Genomic DNA, 16,768 nt, shown 5'->3' with positions numbered 1-16,768 from the left:
TATTCAATTAAATATTTAAATTTGGTCTATAGCCTTTGTGAGAATATTGAAAGAGACATCACAAAGTAAGTGAAAATGAAAAAAAAAGAAAGTTAAAATGCAAATTGGAGAGGGAGTGTTGTATTTTGGGGTTATGTAAGAAGATTGTATTCGTATGAAGAAGCAGCTTTTTATCTATTTTTATTTTGTTTTTTTCTGTTCTTATCATCTACTTTTGTATTGGAGCTGTTTTCTGAGACCACGTAAGGTATTTTGTCGTTCTATTTATGACCTTTGATTTTTATGTTTTTAAGAAAAAAAAGAAAATAGAACTGGAGTGAATAGAGAGCGAGAGAGAGGAGAGATCAAGTAAGTTAGATTTGGACTTCAATAGTTGAGTTCTAACTAACTCTTACTCTCTTTGCTCGGGAGATTTATCAATCTTGATTTGCATATATAGTTTTTTTTAACAATCATTTACTATATATAAATTTCGTCTCGATGTTTGATCTGGTTTGTTAGTCAATATTCATCGTTAAATTTATACGTTGAGATCTTGTAAAAAAAATTTGAAACTAAATCATTTTTTTCCTTACGCACCTCTTTTTATTAGGTTAATTTTTTTGTTTCTTAGGTGAAACGTAGAGTAATCCTCATATTTGCAGTGCAACGACCAAACAGACTCAGTAAAAGCCTCACCTCTAATTCTTTTTCCCCTCTGTATATATATCTACGGTGAAAATGTCCTATATACTTAAATTACGTGTTGACAGAAAAACGGCAAACATTAAAAATATATTTACGTTTACTCTAGACACTATAGTTCGTGTAAACAATAAAAAAAAAACATTCAAATTACGTATACAAATGTAAGAAAATCCAAAACATAAACTAAAAAACTACGTTTGTATTGTATCCTGTAAATCAGTCAAAAGTAGTGATCAGAAAGAGAGAGTGTATAATGATCTCAAGCTGAAGCATGTTTGTGTGATAAAAGGAGAAAAGAGAGCTATGCATGAAAAGAAGAAAGAAATCATGGTTTTGTGAAAGAAGGCTAACCCTAGATATATACAGTCCTCCCAAGAGTCATATCATGTGTATTTTAAAGTAAATGAATAATCAGAAAGCGAAAGGAGAGAGAGAGAGATTGGGTGGATCAAAATAGATATGTGTATGAGAATAAATTAAGGCTTATTTAAAATAGAAGTTGGACTGAGACATAGACAACTGTGGTAAGGACTCATTGATGCAGTTAAGTTTCTTTTGTTTCAGTCTGTCGATTACAAACCCTATTCTCTTAGATCAGCTTTTACCATTTCTTAGCTTTTCTCCTCAATTTCAACTCTACCCTACTATTAGTGTATATGTATATGTATGCGTGGGGATACATATGAGTTGATTCACTCTATTTGTGGATTTGTATATATAATTATACTGTGAAGTGTGAACAAATTATTAGGTATATAATTAACTTAAGAGAGTTATAAAGTTAATATGTATACAAATGTGGAATTTTCTTCTAACTAATGACTAATTATTAATTAAAGATTGTTTTATATACAGGTTTTCTTATCGAATTCTATATAAACTCGAAATCTACAATCTTCATATGAATGTATACCAATTACTATCTGTATAACCACATATACTGATAAATCATGCATTCACGTCGCCTAGTAGAGCGGAATGACTTGATTACATCGACTTATTAACCATACTTAAACATATATTATGAATTATTAAGAAAACGTGTATTAGTTTAGGGAACTACCTACAAATATCGAAGTTAATTGTGCCATGTAACATAGAAAATGGACTTACCTACAAATTTATACTTAGGGATACTTATATACGGTTGTGTATGTTTCTCAATAAAACATAAAGATAATAAACATTTAAGTAGTGACATAACTAGAGACCCTGAATAGGTGTGCGTCTATATATCTAGAGACTACTGATTCAAGTAATAATATCCCTGAATTTCATGGAAAAAAAAACAATTAAAGAAAAAGGAAACACATGAGATCGACTTATATAATTAAGAGGGAAACGGACAAGTAGGGGGCTAAGAAAATGTGTTTGTAAAGGATGAAACAGGAAAGTAAAGCTTTTTCTACTTATGCAAATAAAATTTTAGGGTTCAGTTACCGATTGCTATATTATTAAGTAGTTTAGTAGAATAGGCTGCATCTGCTGTTCCTATACAATGACACCGCCCATCTCTATTACGCACTATTTAACCTTACATTTAATTATTTAACTTCTTATAGATCTTTGTAGGGTTGTTTATTTTGGGTATGTTTTTAAGTAATGTATAAACAAAAAAAGAGTAATGTATAAACAATCAGGGTAAATTTCGAGGCTGGATAGTTCAGGTTTAGGATATGATACACCTAGTTTCAGTACACAATAGTATTACAGCAAAATACATGTGTTAAGTGCGAATTGATCTACGTAGTGGTCGTAGATTAAAACCCTTTTTTTTTGTTAGTTTGTTAATTAAAGTCCTTCATGGCGTTTCTGATAATTTTTGTAATTTTCGCAGAAACCACAATTTTTATTGAAATTTGGAGACGGTAAAGCACCATCTCCCGACAACCAATACCTGTGAATAATGAGAATAATAATTTGAAATTTCATATGAAAACATAGGTTTTAAACAGAGATGATATGTCACAATATCCACTTAAAACAAGTTAAAACACAAACCATTATACCACATGCAAAAACAATCAAAAGCCATGATTACAAGGATAAAAATGATCAAGAACTATTGCATAAACTCAAAACACTGCCAATACTAAAAATAGTTTCCAAAACACAAATTATCATTGCTTGTATAAAGGCAAAATATTGTTATGCAAATGCAGTGTGAAATTATCTTGAAAAAATTCTTTAAAGTTTAGTGTATAATAAAGTTCAATCAGATATGCTGATTATCAAGATAGTAACTTGACGATGAGTGCTTTAATAGTACAAATGACCTATGTAAGTTTAGTGTACAAAATTCAATAACATGTAAATTGTCACATGTTGGTAGTGTGATTAGTCTGAAGTTGATCTTCGACACATGATCTACTTATTGAAAGGAAAAAACGTAGAAAAAGGACAAGGGTTAATTAATTTGCCCCAACTAATAAAGAATATAATCATTTTAGAGTTGATTATTAAGCAAATAACCACTGTACATTGATGTATATGGACTAAAAACTCTCTCACACAAATGACATCATTTTTTCTCTCTTTCAAAATATATTGTTTTGTTGTTCGTAATGAGTTTTAGTTTATGACCACTGTACTTTTGTAAACTGGGTATGCCATTCTTAATGAGTTTTAGTTTATGTTCATGTATGGATTTTGTTTAGGAAGATAAGTGACTTTTGAAATGATACTTAGAAAACGGTAAAAAATTACTTACTTAGTTGCTTAACTTAGTCTTGATGTTATTGGATTCACTTTAAAAAAAAATTATTGATACGTACAGTAATTCCTTACGTTATATAATAAGGAATATGCAGACTGTTTTGGGTAAGTGAAATCAACAAAATTTTGTTTTGTAAGTTAAAAATCAAAATGGTAAAATATATACAATTTCTACACAAACAGCACCATTGCCTAACCTTCTTATCCATTGAGAAGGTATTGACTTTCGTCTCGACTTTTATCTTTGTATGATTTCAAAATCTGATTGTCACCGTGGCGCTTAATCGGTGCGTTTCATTAGAGAGCATTATCGAGTTCTCTCGAGAAAGTCCCATCCTTTTTTTTTTTTAATTTTCTCGCGACGCATCTGTTACAATTGTTCCTGAATCGTAATCGAAAATTGCGAGTGTTTCTGTAGTTTTAGCTTCTAAATCACCAAGGAGGCTTTTGGAAGAGAAGCTCATCTCTTTCTTGGAGTCATGTAAAACCCAGAAAAAGCTTCTTCAGATTCAAGCGCAGACTTTAATTCATGGGTTGGAACAGAATGATTATGTTGGCCCGAGAATCGTCGCTGCTTGTTGCCGGATCACGAGAATTGATTACGCACGCCGAGTGTTCGACGCAATCTCTCAACCAAATGTTTCTGTCTGGAATGCCATGTTCAATGGGTATGCGCAGAAAGACTTGTACAGAGAAGTTTTGTTGCTGTTCAAGAGAATGAGAAGCAATGATGTGATGCCCAATTGCTTTACTCTCCCGGTTGTTTTAAAAGCTTATGTTATGATTAACGATCTAAGACAGGGAGAGGAGTTACAATGCTTTTCGATAAAAACAGGGTTTAGATCAAATTCTTATTTAGGAACCAAGTTGATTGAGATGTACTCATGTGCAGGATTGATAGCATCGGCAAATAAGGTTTTCTCTGAGATGGTTGAGAAAAATGTAGTTACTTGGACTTCGATGATCAATGGGTATATTTTGAACAAGGACTTAGTCTCTGCTCGACGGTTTTTTGATTTGTCGCCTGAGAGAGACATTGTGTTGTGGAACACTATGGTATCTGGTTATATCGAAACGGGGAATATGATGGAGGCTAGGAGTCTTTTTGATTTGATGCCTTGTAAGGATGTCATGTCGTGGAATACGGTTCTAGAAGGTTATGCAAATATTGGAGACATCGAAGCATGTGAAAGAGTTTTTGTAGAAATGCCGGAGAGAAATGTGTTCTCTTGGAATGGTATGATCAAGGGCTATGCTCAAAGTGCGCGGCTTTCTCAAGTGCTGGATTGTTTCAAGAGAATGGTTGTTGAAGGGAATGTTGTTGCTAACGACGCAACATTGACTTCAGTCTTATCCGCTTGTGCAAAGTTAGGAGCTCTCGAATTCGGGAAACGGGTGCATAAACATGGAGAGAATCTTGGGTATGATAATGTGAATGTTAACTTTAAGAATGCTTTGATTGATATGTATGCAAAATGCGGAGCTATAGAGACAGCTATGGAAGTCTTCAGAAGCATAAAGAGGAGAGATTTGATAAGTTGGAACACCATAATCAACGGCTTAGCTGCACATGGACATGGTACCGAGGCCTTAGATCTATTCCGGGAGATGAAAAACAGTGGAATTAGACCCGACAAGGTAACATTCGTCGGTGTTTTGTGTGCCTGTAGACACATGGGTTTGGTTGAAGATGGTTTGGCTTATTTCAATTCCATGTCTACTGATTTCTTAATCACGCCTCAAATCGAGCATTGTGGTTGTGTGGTGGATTTACTATCCCGTGCTGGACTTTTAACACAAGCTGTTGAGTTTATAAACAAAATGCCTGTGAAAGCGGATGCTGTTATATGGACCACTTTACTTGGAGCTTCAAAGGTGTATAAGAAGGTGGAGGTTGGCGAACTTGCTCTTGAAGAGTTGGTCAAGCTTGAACCAAGAAACCCGGCTAATTTCGTGATGCTCTCAAACATATATGGAGATCTCGGGAGATTTGTTGATGCTGCAAGGCTGAAAGTTGCTATGAGAGACACCGGTTTTAAGAAAGAAGCAGGTGTTAGCTGGATTGAGACCGATGATGGTTTAGTCAAGTTTTATTCTTCGGGAGAGAAGCATCCCCAAACAGAGGATTTACAGAGGATCTTGAAAGAGCTTAAGAACTTCAACTTCCTGCTTGATGAAGAAGAAGAAGAAGAACCTCAAGAACATTTTATCTAGTCTTGAAAGAAGCTTTTGTCAACAAGATTGGATTTTTTCACTACCGGGATTCGTTATGAAGAATTTTCTGACATGTGGAAGCGGGAAGCTTCATACTCTTTGAGGTATCAGAATTTGTAATTGTTTCACAGATGAAGTAATTGTAATACTGTAATTTTCACTAACACATGGACTTGATACAGAAGCCATAAGTAAAGACATATTGAAATACATAATTAGTTGTGTTGTCAGTTTCAAATTGCTAAAAATCATAATATGTCTCTTATTCTCGTTATAGTGTGATTGTTCTTGCAGTCTCTTGCTCTTGTTTATAATCACGGGTTATTCATGAATGCTTTCAACTACCCCGCGTTATTTCATTTACGTTATAACGGATCTCTCAAGATTCCAAGATCATTTGTTGGTATACACTAGTAGGTAAAGAATATTAAGAGTGTTTATCAATACTACGGATGGAATCAACTTGATCAACTACCACATTATTTCGTTAACGTTATAACGGAGCTTACAAGCCACATGTACACAGCTATATATAGTATGAATTTGCGATTGCAATAAGTAAAAACAAACCCTAAAACAAAAATGAATGAGAAAGAGATTCCAATGAACCTGAGGGACGAAGAACAAAACCCAAGTGAAGAAACCAAAAGATTTATCTCTTCACTTCCTTCAGACATAGATTGCTATGGGATCAAGATGTTCAAGTACAAAGGATGTTGGTACGAGAAAAACATTCTCCAAGCAATACTTAGTTTCCAAAAAAGTTTTGAGCCACAAGAAACCGATATAATTGTTGCTTCTTTCCCCAAATCGGGCACGACTTGGCTAGTGGCACTCGCATTCGCTCTCGTTCGAAGATCCAAATATCTATCGAATGATGGTCATCCTCTGCTATCTCATAATCCTCATGACCTAGTGCCATTCCTCGAGATCGAGCTGTACAACAATGTCAATAAAAGCTCAAAACCTGATTTGACCAAGTTCTCATCATCATCATCTCCAAGATTGTTCTCAACTCACATGTCGTTCCATGCGCTTCAAGTACCATTGAAGAAGGAGTCTCCATGCAAGATCGTGTACGTGAGAAGGAAAGTGAAAGACGTGTTGGTGTCACTTTATCATTTCAATAAGTCTCACAAGGGAGTGTTATGGGGTGGAGAAGGCAGTGGAGTAGAGGAAATAACCATCGAGGATTTATTCGAGTCTTTCTGTACCGGAGTTACCTATTTCGGTCCCTACTGGGACCAAGTCTTGAGCTATTGGAGAGGAAGCTTGGAAGATCCCAAGCACGTGCTTTTCATGAGGTACGAGGAGCTGAAATCAGAACCTCATGCTCAGATCAAGAGACTTGCTGAGTTCTTGGAATGTCCTTTTACCGAGGAAGAAGAACAAAGCGGATTGGTTGACAAGATCTTGGAGCTCTGCTCATTCCGTAACCTAAGCGGTTTGGAGATCAACAAAACCGGGAAAAGCTGGATCGGATTAGATTTCAAGACTCTTTATCGTAGAGGAGAGGTTGGTGACTCAAAGAATTATCTGACTCCTGAAATGGAGACCAAAATCGACATGATCACTGAGGAGAAACTTAAAGGTTCGGGTTTGAAACTCTAGAGTTATATATTCGTGGTCTGTGATGAAATTTAAACTGGCACCCCCTATAACTAAATAATACCGGTTTGTGCTTCTTGAATGCATTGTAATAAAACCTTGCTCCTATTATTTAAGAGTTGAAAATTCTGAGTGATGTGTAGTTTTTTTTTTGTTTTCTTTGATGCTTAATTGCTTTGTTCATTTGATGTACGACTAATAAACTATCGTATTATGGTGAGCCAAAAAAACAATATTTAACGGAAAGCCATAGCTTTAAAAACTAAGACAATGGCTTGGTTAAAAAGCAAAGAAACGTGAAGAGAAAAGCTTGCGCACATGGGCACATCAAGCAGGCCTAGAATATAAGCACAAGGTCTTCAGAATTCAAACAACTTCTAAGCAGCCCGTTCAAACAAATATCATGCCTCTCAGGATTCTGATTCTGTTTTACTACGAATAATGTTTTAGAGTTCGGCTTTGAGTTAGGCGTTATTATTCTAAGGTTAAAAAGAGAAGGGAATTTAAAACTGATAAACCATACGTAACTCGAATATATCAAAGGCCAAACATAAAGGGCTTTCAGTTAAAACAACCGGTCTACATACTCCCATCACGTCACGTGAACGAGTCTTGCCAAAACCCAAAAAAAAAGAGTTTTCAAATCTCAAGAAAACTTATTCGAAAGAAACTACACCATTAAAAAGGGGATGAAAAATATGACTTCTTCCTCCCCAACACTCGACGAGGTCTTCTTTTCAGAATTAGGCCTTGGACATGTGAACGATCAAGTCGACCACACGGGTACTGTAACCCCATTCGTTGTCATACCACGACACCAGTTTCACGAAGTTCTCACTCAATGCAATTCCAGCCTTTGCGTCAAATATGCTCGACCTGAAAGAAAAAACACATCAAAATTGCTTTCAAATTACAATAACAGACTACAAGATTGAAATGTTATTTCAACTGCCTATTTTGCATAACAGTAGATTTACCTGCTATCACCAACGAAGTCGGTTGAAACAACATCGTCCTCGGTGTAACCAAGGATTCCCTTTAGTTTGCCTTCAGATTCCTCCCTGTTTATATTTGGTAACAATCCAAATAAGTGTTCGTTATCTTACAAAGATGTAATGGAACTACTTAAACTGAAACCGAAAAGCTTACTTGATAGCCTTCTTGATTTCGTCGTAGGTGGCAGCTTTCTCGAGTCTGACAGTGAGGTCAACAACTGAAACATCAACGGTGGGAACACGGAAGGACATTCCGGTCAACTTTCCGTTGAGCTGTGGAAGCACCTTTCCGACAGCCTTGGCAGCTCCGGTGCTACTGGGAATGATGTTGAAGGAAGCAGCTCTTCCACCTCTCCAGTCCTTCATTGATGGACCATCGACAGTCTTCTGAGTAGCTGAAACCCCACACAAACAAACAAACAAACAATAAGGCAATTATAAGTACAGTCCAAGACAAGATATAACAACAGACCTTCAGGAATCAATTTGTAATAAAACGAGATATATACCAGTGATAGAGTGGACGGTAGTCATGAGTCCCTCAACAATTCCGAACCTGTCGTTGATAACCTGCATAAACAGATTGCATATTTCAATACATCTAAGCACGATTTACTTTCAAATTAAGAATCGTGAATAAAAGTTTCATAATTTTACGGGATGAATAAGATAGAGATACCTTGGCAAGTGGAGCAAGGCAGTTAGTGGTGCAGCTAGCGTTGGAAACAATGTCAAGGTTAGACTTGTATTCGTGCTCGTTGACACCAACAACGAACATGGGAGCATCTTTGCTTGGGGCAGAGATGACAACCTTCTTGGCACCACCCTGAACAAAAACGAACCATATGAGATATTTTCAAAACCTTAAAACAGATGCTCTATATATGCCATAGCCAGAGCAAAACAAATATGTCACTATACTTCTCAAAACAATTCCAATAACAAACAAATGTCTTACAAAATTGATAAGCATATATGTATCGAAACACAATTACAAGATAAATAAAGCCCAAAAGCAAACCTTCAAGTGAGCAGCAGCCTTGTCCTTGTCAGTGAAGACACCAGTAGACTCAACAACAAAGTCAGCTCCAGCCTCACCCCATGGGATATCTTCAGGGTTTCTTCACAAGTAAAATATCACAAAATTTTAGTTTCATCAGTCTCGGTAACATAAGAGAGATACACAGATTTAAAACCACAGATTTTGTGTACCTTAAGCCGAAAACAGTGACTGGCTTCTCACCAAAGAGAAGGGTCTTCTCATCCTTCACCTTAAGCTCATGGTGCTTCCACTGGCCGTGAACACTGTCATACTTAAACATGTATGTCTGCAACGATCGACACAATATACATATTCAATTAGAACGTTCATCACCGAAATAATCAGATGGTCACCATATTATAGTACATCAAAACGAATTCAGATCTACGTAACAAACAGAACAGACCAAATTTATTTCTGAAAAATTGTTCTGATTCAAAGAAATCTAAATCGACTCGCGCCATATCCAGATCAAAACGATATAAACCAACCCAGATCAAATTAGCATCGACGAGAAGAGAAAAACGAACCATGTACTCGGTGGTGATGAAAGGATCGTTAACGGCGACGAGCTCAACATCGTTCCTCTGAAGGATAACTCTAGCGACCAAACGACCGATTCTTCCGAATCCTTTAAAACATTTCACGAAGACGATAAACTCAGATTCCACATAACTGGACTAACGAAAACCAGCAAAAACTTATGAGAAAAACGCGATTGAAAACAAAACACTCACCGTTGATTCCGATCTTAATCTTCTTGTCAGCTAAACAAACAAAAAGAGAAATCAAAAGCACGATCAGATAAAAAAAACCATAACAAAAGCATCGACGGAGAAAACGAGAGATCGAAGCAGAACGACAAGAGCGATAAACTAACCCATTTCCGAAATCAAAGATTACGAGGGAGAGAGAGAGATGTAGATGAGATCGAGAGAGAAAAGCTAAGTGAGTGAGAGAGGGTTTGGTGAGGCTTTAGGGTTATTTAAAAGAGAGAAGAACGTGATGACTAGAAAGAGATCGAAATTTGATCGAGTGGCTGAGAATTTTTCTTGGGAAGAAGGTTACAGATCAGATTCAGTAATTATTATCACTGGATTGTCCATTACTTTTAAGCTAATTTACCATTTATGCCACTGTTTTGGCTAATTGTTTATGGTAGGATTAAGAACTAATTGGAAAAACTAATGGCGCTTGCACTTCACGCGCCGGTATTGGAATATTCGAGGTTTAAAAAGTCAAGATTCTATGGGCCGGGCCGACGCATACAAGACCGCAACGCAGCAGGTTTTCGAAAATTCTTTTATTCTCAGCCAATGAGCGTAGGTCACGTAAGCAACCACGGCCAACTAAATAAAATATAAAATATCGTTTAATGAACGTAAAATTTTGTTTTCTTGTTGTTTAGTATCAAAACAAACATAATTTGGTTCTTCACTAACCTTTTTGTAATTCTTCATTTACTACAGATTACTTATAACTCTACAGTTATCAATCAAAACATCTATATACAATGGCATGAATCATGATATCACTGTCTAGTGTCTACTTAGGATCCAGATAAAATACAAATAGAAAGAAACCATTCCATTTTCGAGGTTGCATTACTTAGATTAATACATCGCAGTTATTTTGAAATGCTAGTACATTTTAATCCAGAAAAATCGTCTTCTTTTAAAATTTGTTTTAGATTGACAAAAGAACAAAAAAAACATTGATTTAGAATAATCAAGGTGAACACTTTCTTTTCACTTATAAACCACTATTTTAGAGGAGATTTATTTTCATCAATTTAGAGGTACATATTATATATGAAGCTTCTAGATGTCTTTATCAAAACAATTTTTGCTTACTGTATCAAGATATTATATTTGGACTCAACATAAGGTGTTCTATATTTATCAAATTGTGACTTCATGTCACACATAGATGCTCCACTTTGAGAGCTTTGGTTGGTCGGATTAATGTGACAGCAAGAAATAAGTCACTTTATGCAATGTGGTATGACTCTTGGCTTTTGCCAAAAGTCTCCTTCTCCTCCTCCTCTTGTTTATTTTATTTTATTTTTTTTATGTATTTTCATTACATTTGTGTTAGGTGAATGCATATGGTGATATTACATCCTATAAATAATTATCGACGGTCAACCATATATCATATCTAAAATTTTGAGATCTCACACTAACCTGCAGATGTACCTGAACAGAACACATGTATGATATTGACCACATCATATAAGCTATGCCATGTAGTCTAGTGGTTAAATTAATATCGTCATTGTATTTGAATCTATCCGAACTCAAATTCATACAATGTTAACAAAAAAAAACTGACTCCTCGACTGTATGTTACTACCCTAAAATATATAATTATGATTCAAAATAAGATTTTAGTATTCGTTTTTTCTTTTTTGTTAATTCAATCACGACGGTTTGTAAGAAACCGAGTTTATTTTGATGAAGCCATTTGAAAAAAAAATTCAAAGCTTAACGTCGTACTTTTTTCATTATCTCAAAACTAATTTCAATGTGAAAATGACTATGTTGAGTTACTTGGTGGAGTTTTTATATGTTATTTTTGAAATTCCATATTATTACCCGGCTCTTATCCCTTTTATCTTGAAGTGTCATTATTCACAATGTTCTAAGTAAGCGTAAAGAGAAAAGAACAAAGATATATCGTTATCGAAGTATATGTTAAAATTCGATTCTCAAAGAATAAAAAAAGAAAAGAAAGAAGAAGATAGATGCAATAATTGACGCAGACCCTTTTTGACAAAAAAAAAATTGATTGATGCAAGCTTTAAGTAATGGAATCTTATCCATGTTGATCTGCTAGAACCAATGTTAGTCCAGAAAAAAAAAAAAATATGTTAGTCCAGTAACGTGATGGATTAGATCTACATAAGTTGGTTTATGTATGCACTAATCATTTCAATTATGTGTGATTATATTTTAACTAATCAGTGGAACTGCGTACAGTACTGTAACTGTGAATTCAAGAAATCATAGGACATACATAATCGAATTTGATACATTCAATCGAAGCCCAATGTCTAAAACACAAGTAGATATTAGTCTCTTAGGCTATGTCAGATGTCAGATGTCCGACTAGAGAATGGCTTGAAATGGAAAGTTACAGATAGTTGTGTTAGTGATGATAAGCAAGGCAACTTCTGAGCTCTTGGATAGGTAGATCTTTCGATTTGAAACCAGGTTGTCGAGAAATGATGAATTGAATTAGATGTTTGGGTTTTGTCTCTTTTACCAGTGTCTCAAGGGAGAAAAAATGCTAAGAAGATCACGTGGAATATTCAAGCTATAACGAGACTAGTTGCTTCCAGCATGACTTACTTGCCATGTCTTGATGAAATATGTACGAGAGAGTCTTAACTTACTGTGACTTAGGTGTGTTTCATGCGTTGGCATATACTATACTAATTACGAATCCACAGATGGTTAAGGTGGATCCTTTTGATACCAAGGTAAACAAAAAGTGTGAGATTATTGTGTTCGTTTATCAATCAATCTAGGATTTCTTGGCAGTATAGATAAGAAATGTTATTTTTTTTTCTCATGTTGCAGCAACACTCGTTTCTTACAAGAAGAGTGACTACACTCGCTCTTGTCTGAATCACATCTGAATCCTTTATTCACTTTACGCCTCTCCTTCGTTTCTCTTCTGTTCTGTTATGTTCTTTCCAAATGTAACAGACCAAAAAACTATTTCGAGTGTCTTATTGATTTGTAAGTTGATATTACATATTTGAGCAAGTACATTCTTTGTTCTTTCCAGGGGAAAAAAAGGAGGAAATGTACAAAGGGAATGACAAAATATTTACAGTGAACTGTTCGTGGATTAGAATTAACTGTTGATACATTTGGACAACAAGTTTTTGTGATCACATTCACTCATCTCACTCCTCGGTACAGGGCACCTGGTTGAAGATCATCCATGTTGTCTATGTTCCTAAAACCATCAACTTGCAGACATGTCCATCCACGTCGAGCCAGAAAATCGCGGTAATCTTCTTCCGTGTAGAAGATTTTCTCTTCTGTATGGACTGGTAATTGGTTGGATTCATCATAATGGCAAACTCTAATGGCCAATCCTGCAAAATGGGTTTTGGATATTGAGAACTCAGTGAAACAGTATTAACGAGTCAACATATACAAACTGCAGAAATTTTGATCTTTACCATTATCGACATGGAGTAGATAGTTCCCTAAAGGCATGTCTCGATCAAGACAACGAACAACTTGATCTTCATCTTCTAACCAAAAAGCCCGTCTGGTTCTTAACCCAAAAGCAGATCTGATTGTCTCTTTGATTGCTTCAGAGCTACCATCAACGCCGATTCTTCTTGTATAGTCGCCAAATTTCACTGTTATGACCCTCCCACCAAAAGGTTGAGCATCACCACCTGCTTGTATAAACGTGAAACATTCTAATTCGTTGCAGGAGACAGAAAAAATCAGTCAAGCAGAGGAACAGAGGCTGTGAAGCAACCTCAAAATTGACGTGATTTTGGTTTCAAAATTAGAGCCAGAAAACGCAGACTTTTACTTATACTACAACATGCTTGGAACACAGAGTTCAAAATCAAATCTTTGGCAAATTAACTTTGAGGCTTAAGTTATTCTAAGCTTTTTTTCTGAGACTTGCCGTTTCCAGGAGTCTCTCTCCAATTCCAAGGAGGAACTCCATTTGCTGCAACAGCATCAACTGTAGTAATTGCAAGAGGATGACCATCATGATCAAGACGCCTTTCAAGGTTTAACGCTGGCCTGCCATTCGCTGGAACATATATAAAAACTCTAATCAATACACACACATCCTCTAGAAACTAAACTAAAACCATATAACAAGCTAACATAGAAACTGTCTGTGAATCCCTCGGCACAGTCATGTCCATCTCTTAAAATGATAAAATTAACGACCTGATGTTCAGACTACAGAGAAATCAGATTACAGATAACTTTCCTCTCGCGAGTGAAACTCATTCTTTCCAGTCCCAAATGCTCGTAAAGCAAGTTAAAACCTCTAGTACTTACTACTTACTAAAGGAGGATTTTTACACCAACTTAAAAGACAAGCTTCAAGAGGTAATGGACGAACAAAAGCTTGCCCCTTTGTACATAGAAAGATATAGTCAGCACACAAAAGTGATAGATAGATCAATACCTTCAACAGATCCAAATGAAATGCTCGTATCATCAAAACCTACGATGAAAGATAAAGTCACCACTTAAAACCAAAATGAACTAAAAGCACAAAGCCAAAAGCCACAAAAAAAAAAAAAACAGATGAAGTACCATAAGTGTTATCTTCTTAACAGAATAACGAAGCTAAATTAAGAAAGCTACTCTATAATGGCACTCCAATTAGTATCTTTTCAGCCTAAGCTACAGATAAAATCCCTATAAACTCTTATTACAGTTGAATTTCCTCAAAAAAGAATCAAGGAACCCTGCAGTTTATACCAAACAAGGAAATTAAGAAGCCTGCCAATTGTTTTACCTTTATCAGTAAATTGCATAAAGGAATCAACTTTAGCAGAGGGTGTATTAGGACTCTTGCTAAACTGCGTCGTCGACGACGCTTTCTTGCTCCTCTCTCTAAGAATGTCTTCAATCTCCTTGTAATAAGACATCTTCGCCGATCCATTTCCTCTATCATGATGCTTGGCCTTCTTAAACTCCTTCAACAGATTCCTCCACTTATCGGTACACATAGTCGGAGATCGATCGAACCCTTTGTCTCTCATCTTCGCTGAAATCTGTTCCCAGAGATGTTTATTGGATTTGGAGGTGTTGAAGAGACCGTCCATACCTCTACGGAACATAATTAGGCTACGAGTCTCGTCTTGAACCCATGTCTCCGCTCGTTTCTTCGGTGCTTTAACTTCGTGATCCTCACCGCTGCTTTCTCCGAGGAGAATCTGTTGCGGCTGGAGATGATGATGATTGTGATTGTGATTGTGATTGTGGTGGTGATTGTGCGGCTGTAGATCTCCTGCTCCGTTGGCAGTGACATCGATAATCATGTCGCGTGCGGTGGTTGAGGGATTTGTATTATTGTCTTTGTAGAAATCATTAGGACGAGGCTTGTCGGAAACAAACATTGCCGTCTTGCCGGCGAGACAATTTTGTTTACACCAACACAAGCCCCGAGCGAGCACAGAGAAGAAATGTGGCGACCGCAGCAATAAGGCTTTTGCTTGCTTTTTTTGTTTTGTGTTTTTTTTTGTTTTTAATAAAAACATATATTTGGGTTTTAGTCTACTTGTACTTAAGTTTGGATAACTACTTATTTAAAAACTAATAAACATTATTACTTAAATTTATTAGACAATACGTAAAATTATTTAATTTAATAAGAAATAAATCCGAGCGACTAATTCGTCTTTTTTTCTGACACAATCTTAAAGAGTTTACACAGAATGTAAATATAGTTTCAAATAGTAAAATATGTACATGATAATATGCGACCTAGCAAAAAAAATTACTTTCTTTATTTAATTTTGGGTTATGACTTACAACAAAACTACTGATGTTATGCTGTTAAAAATAAAATAAAAACTACTGATGTTACATTTATTTTTAGTTAAAATTATTATACTAACACTAAAGGAAAATTTATTATTTACATCAGACCAAACAATAGCTATCACAAATGGGGGAAAAAGGTAGACAAATGGAGCAGGCACATGATAAAATGAAACTGTGGGTCATACAACTCGTACCAATCAAATTACTTATGTTCAGTTTTAATGAAACAGACAGTTTCAACTTTCAATAATTAATATTCTTTTTTTTTTTCGTTAGTTTTGCAAAATCAATTGTTCTCAACCCTGAAAGATTTATTACAAATGTATGACTTCCCTCCTTTTTCTTTTGCGTCCAATAGATCAGAGTACTTGACCTCATAGTAAATCCCTCTCTGCCCATAAGAACAAAGGGAATGCATCAAAGGAGAAAAAAAGAATGAGATATACAACAGATCCTTTGAAACGAAGCAATGACTAAGATTGGGAAAATTTTGCAGACCTGAATAACAGCTTTAACCATGTATATATATGGTAGATTCAAAATTTCAAGAGTTTCCTTGGTCCAGACTTCAAAGAGTGAATAATAACGCTCTCAAAAAACTAGTTTTGATTGTTTTTGTTTTGGAGAATCTTAAACCTAAATCCTCAACCTAAAAAACTAGGTTGGGATAGAAGAATTACTAACTCGAATCACTCAGGAACGAGAAGGGGTCTTGTTTGAGAACACAAGAAACGAAATTAATAAAGATAATAGTCCACTAACGAATTTATATTCGAGAATTAAAATTGATTTCGAACCAAACTCTAAACCGAAAATAAGTTTGTCTTTTTAACCGATTCATCGAATAATAGTGTTTCGGTTTGGTTTCGAACCTTTTTTAAAGTGTCCGGTTGAAAAAATCCGTAATTAATACAAGTGAGAGACCTGGCAAGCCAGACCGAACACAAAAAAACAAT

At 35.6% G+C, this 16,768-nt stretch overlaps 4 protein-coding genes across 4 annotated transcripts; 2 read left to right on the top strand and 2 right to left on the bottom strand.

The window, feature by feature from the left end:
* The first annotated feature begins 3,776 nt into the window (after positions 1–3,776).
* LOC18993529 (pentatricopeptide repeat-containing protein At3g29230) lies at positions 3,777–5,807 on the top strand. Its single transcript, XM_024152931.1, has 2 exons — positions 3,777–4,070; positions 4,304–5,807. Exons 1-2 carry the CDS (start codon positions 3,932–3,934, stop codon positions 5,614–5,616), a joined length of 1,452 nt encoding a protein of 483 aa, XP_024008699.1. The 5' UTR covers positions 3,777–3,931; the 3' UTR covers positions 5,617–5,807.
* Positions 5,808–6,188: 381 nt separating this feature from the next.
* LOC18993528 (cytosolic sulfotransferase 8) lies at positions 6,189–7,360 on the top strand. The gene has a single exon (XM_006417060.2). The coding sequence runs from the start codon at positions 6,199–6,201 to the stop codon at positions 7,225–7,227; it is 1,029 nt and encodes a 342-aa protein (XP_006417123.1). The 5' UTR covers positions 6,189–6,198; the 3' UTR covers positions 7,228–7,360.
* A 366-nt stretch (positions 7,361–7,726) lies between these two features.
* On the bottom strand, positions 7,727–10,267 carry LOC18993527 (glyceraldehyde-3-phosphate dehydrogenase, cytosolic). Its single transcript, XM_006417059.2, has 10 exons — positions 10,142–10,267; positions 9,999–10,028; positions 9,792–9,892; positions 9,432–9,547; positions 9,241–9,340; positions 8,899–9,045; positions 8,729–8,789; positions 8,374–8,614; positions 8,202–8,285; positions 7,727–8,100 (listed from the first exon to the last, which is right to left on the bottom strand). The coding sequence occupies exons 1-10, from the start codon at positions 10,143–10,145 to the stop codon at positions 7,968–7,970; spliced, it is 1,017 nt and encodes a 338-aa protein (XP_006417122.1). The 5' UTR covers positions 10,146–10,267; the 3' UTR covers positions 7,727–7,967.
* A 2,707-nt stretch (positions 10,268–12,974) lies between these two features.
* LOC18993526 (trihelix transcription factor GT-1) lies at positions 12,975–15,492 on the bottom strand. The gene is made up of 5 exons (XM_024153271.1): positions 14,782–15,492; positions 14,446–14,484; positions 13,927–14,058; positions 13,460–13,684; positions 12,975–13,372 (listed from the first exon to the last, which is right to left on the bottom strand). The coding sequence occupies exons 1-5, from the start codon at positions 15,383–15,385 to the stop codon at positions 13,173–13,175; spliced, it is 1,200 nt and encodes a 399-aa protein (XP_024009039.1). The 5' UTR covers positions 15,386–15,492; the 3' UTR covers positions 12,975–13,172.
* Between the last annotated feature and the right edge of the window lie 1,276 nt (positions 15,493–16,768).

Source organism: Eutrema salsugineum, unplaced genomic scaffold (assembly GCF_000478725.1).
Source record: "Eutrema salsugineum unplaced genomic scaffold, Eutsalg1_0 scaffold_5, whole genome shotgun sequence".
Taxonomy (NCBI): domain Eukaryota; kingdom Viridiplantae; phylum Streptophyta; class Magnoliopsida; order Brassicales; family Brassicaceae; genus Eutrema; species Eutrema salsugineum.
The sequence above is the reverse complement of the archived record's forward strand: the minus strand, read 5'-3'. Positions and strand labels throughout refer to the sequence as shown.

Bases quoted from the DNA above. Each gene is read 5' to 3' on its own strand.
- LOC18993529 (XM_024152931.1), top strand. From the start codon at position 3,932: ATGGGTTGGAACAGAATGATTATGTTGGCCCGAGAATCGTCGCTGCTT. The intron at 4,071-4,303 runs GTATGCGCAGAA...CAGGATTGATAG, and splicing joins TGGAATGCCATGTTCAATGG to CATCGGCAAATAAGGTTTTC.
- LOC18993528 (XM_006417060.2), top strand. From the start codon at position 6,199: ATGAATGAGAAAGAGATTCCAATGAACCTGAGGGACGAAGAACAAAAC.
- LOC18993527 (XM_006417059.2), bottom strand. The intron at 9,341-9,431 runs GTACACAAAATC...TTACTTGTGAAG, and splicing joins GTCACTGTTTTCGGCTTAAG to AAACCCTGAAGATATCCCAT. The intron at 9,046-9,240 runs GTTTGCTTTTGG...GTTTTTGTTCAG, and splicing joins AGGCTGCTGCTCACTTGAAG to GGTGGTGCCAAGAAGGTTGT.
- LOC18993526 (XM_024153271.1), bottom strand. From the start codon at position 15,385: ATGTTTGTTTCCGACAAGCCTCGTCCTAATGATTTCTACAAAGACAAT. The intron at 14,485-14,781 runs GTAAAACAATTG...CTTTCATCGTAG, and splicing joins TATGCAATTTACTGATAAAG to GTTTTGATGATACGAGCATT. The intron at 14,059-14,445 runs GTATTGATCTAT...TATATGTTCCAG, and splicing joins TTCATTTGGATCTGTTGAAG to CGAATGGCAGGCCAGCGTTA.